Raw genomic sequence first — 1,339 nt, forward strand, 5'->3', positions numbered from 1 at the left:
ACTGTGGGTCTGGCAGTGACAGGGCCAGGGGGTGTAGGTCAGGACAAGCCATTGATCTTGGCACATGGGTCCTGGTACAAAAATGGTGTAATTTTCATTTCTGTAAGATTTCTCTTTGTCCTGAGATGAAACATCCTATCCTCTATATAATGCAAGTTCTTAAGAGACAGATAATCAGTAGTCAGAAAGACATTTGTGTACACAACATTAACAAAACTATTCTTTTTTACCCAGTAATCAGGGTAGTAATTTTCCCAAAAGTCATAACTTCCTGGCTTTCAGTAAATCAGCTGATCAGAAGGGAATACAGTCAGTGCATGGATGAGAGACCACCACGGGAGGAGGGGGCAGGACAGACGTGCCTGGATGTGACACTGACAACTTAAAGAATCACACTTCCCAGCTCAAGTTGTTACTGGGTCATGACCCAACTGCAGTGCTAAGGAAGGTACTGCTGAAGGACAGCTGCCTTTTAAATAACACATTAAATAAGGGGTTCAGATTACTTAAGAGTTTCTAAAAAACATTTTTCCAAGGAAAATAGGGGCTTATCGCCCACGTCATGGCTAAATTCCAGTTTTTGTAGCTGCATTCTAGAAACCTAAAATTCTTCATGCAGCTTCTTTTTAAATCTTTGTTCCAACCTATTCCTAAAATGCTGCTGTAAACTCCACCAGCTGCCCTGTTTCACCACTTGGATTGTTACTGTACATTCATGGTGGATAAGAAAACTCAGCATATATCAATCTGTAAAGTGTTCAGGGTGAGATGTTCTTCTAGTGTAAGACAGTTTCTCTTATCTGTTCTTACCTGCATCGATGGCACATGGGTAATGGTATCGGAAAGAGCAGCCTTTGTTGTAGCAGCCTAAGGTGGCTCCTGGCTCCTGGCAATGGGAACATTTCTGAAAGGGATAGAAAAATGAAATATTAACAAACAGGTGGGCCCATACATTTTTTTGCTGGAGATTTTCATCAACCAATACTTAAAGGTTTTCAGGTATCGCTCTCATATTTATCAACCACCCCCCTTGTCCCAAAACAAGTACTACTTTGACAGCATTGTCACACATCAAAGTCAGTTCTAATGGGAAAGGCAACACAAGGTTTCATAGTTTCATAGTTTCTAGGGTCGGAAGGGACCTGAGCAGATCATCTAGTCCGACCCCCTGCCATGGCAGGAAAGAGTACTGGGGTCAAACGACCCCAGCAAGGTGTTCATCTAACCTCCTCTTAAAAACCCCCAGGGTAGGAGCCTGCACCACCTCTCTTGGAAGTTGGTTCCAGACCCTAGCCGCCCTGACCGTGAAATAGCGCCTCCTGATGTCTAACTTAAACCT

General features: G+C 43.3%; 1 protein-coding gene across 2 annotated transcripts in view; it reads right to left on the bottom strand.

The window, feature by feature from the left end:
* TCF20 (transcription factor 20) overlaps positions 1-1,339 on the bottom strand; it is a 215,674-nt gene that overhangs the window by 24,512 nt on the left and 189,823 nt on the right. For both annotated transcript variants that reach the window (XM_019514879.1, XM_019514880.1), the window contains one exon: positions 811-904. In XM_019514879.1, the coding sequence (XP_019370424.1) occupies positions 811-904 (94 nt within the window). The remainder of the gene's footprint in view (positions 1-810; positions 905-1,339) is intronic.

Source organism: Gavialis gangeticus, unplaced genomic scaffold (assembly GCF_001723915.1).
Source record: "Gavialis gangeticus isolate Ggan-Ray unplaced genomic scaffold, GavGan_comp1, whole genome shotgun sequence".
NCBI classification, from domain to species: Eukaryota; Metazoa; Chordata; order Crocodylia; family Gavialidae; genus Gavialis; species Gavialis gangeticus.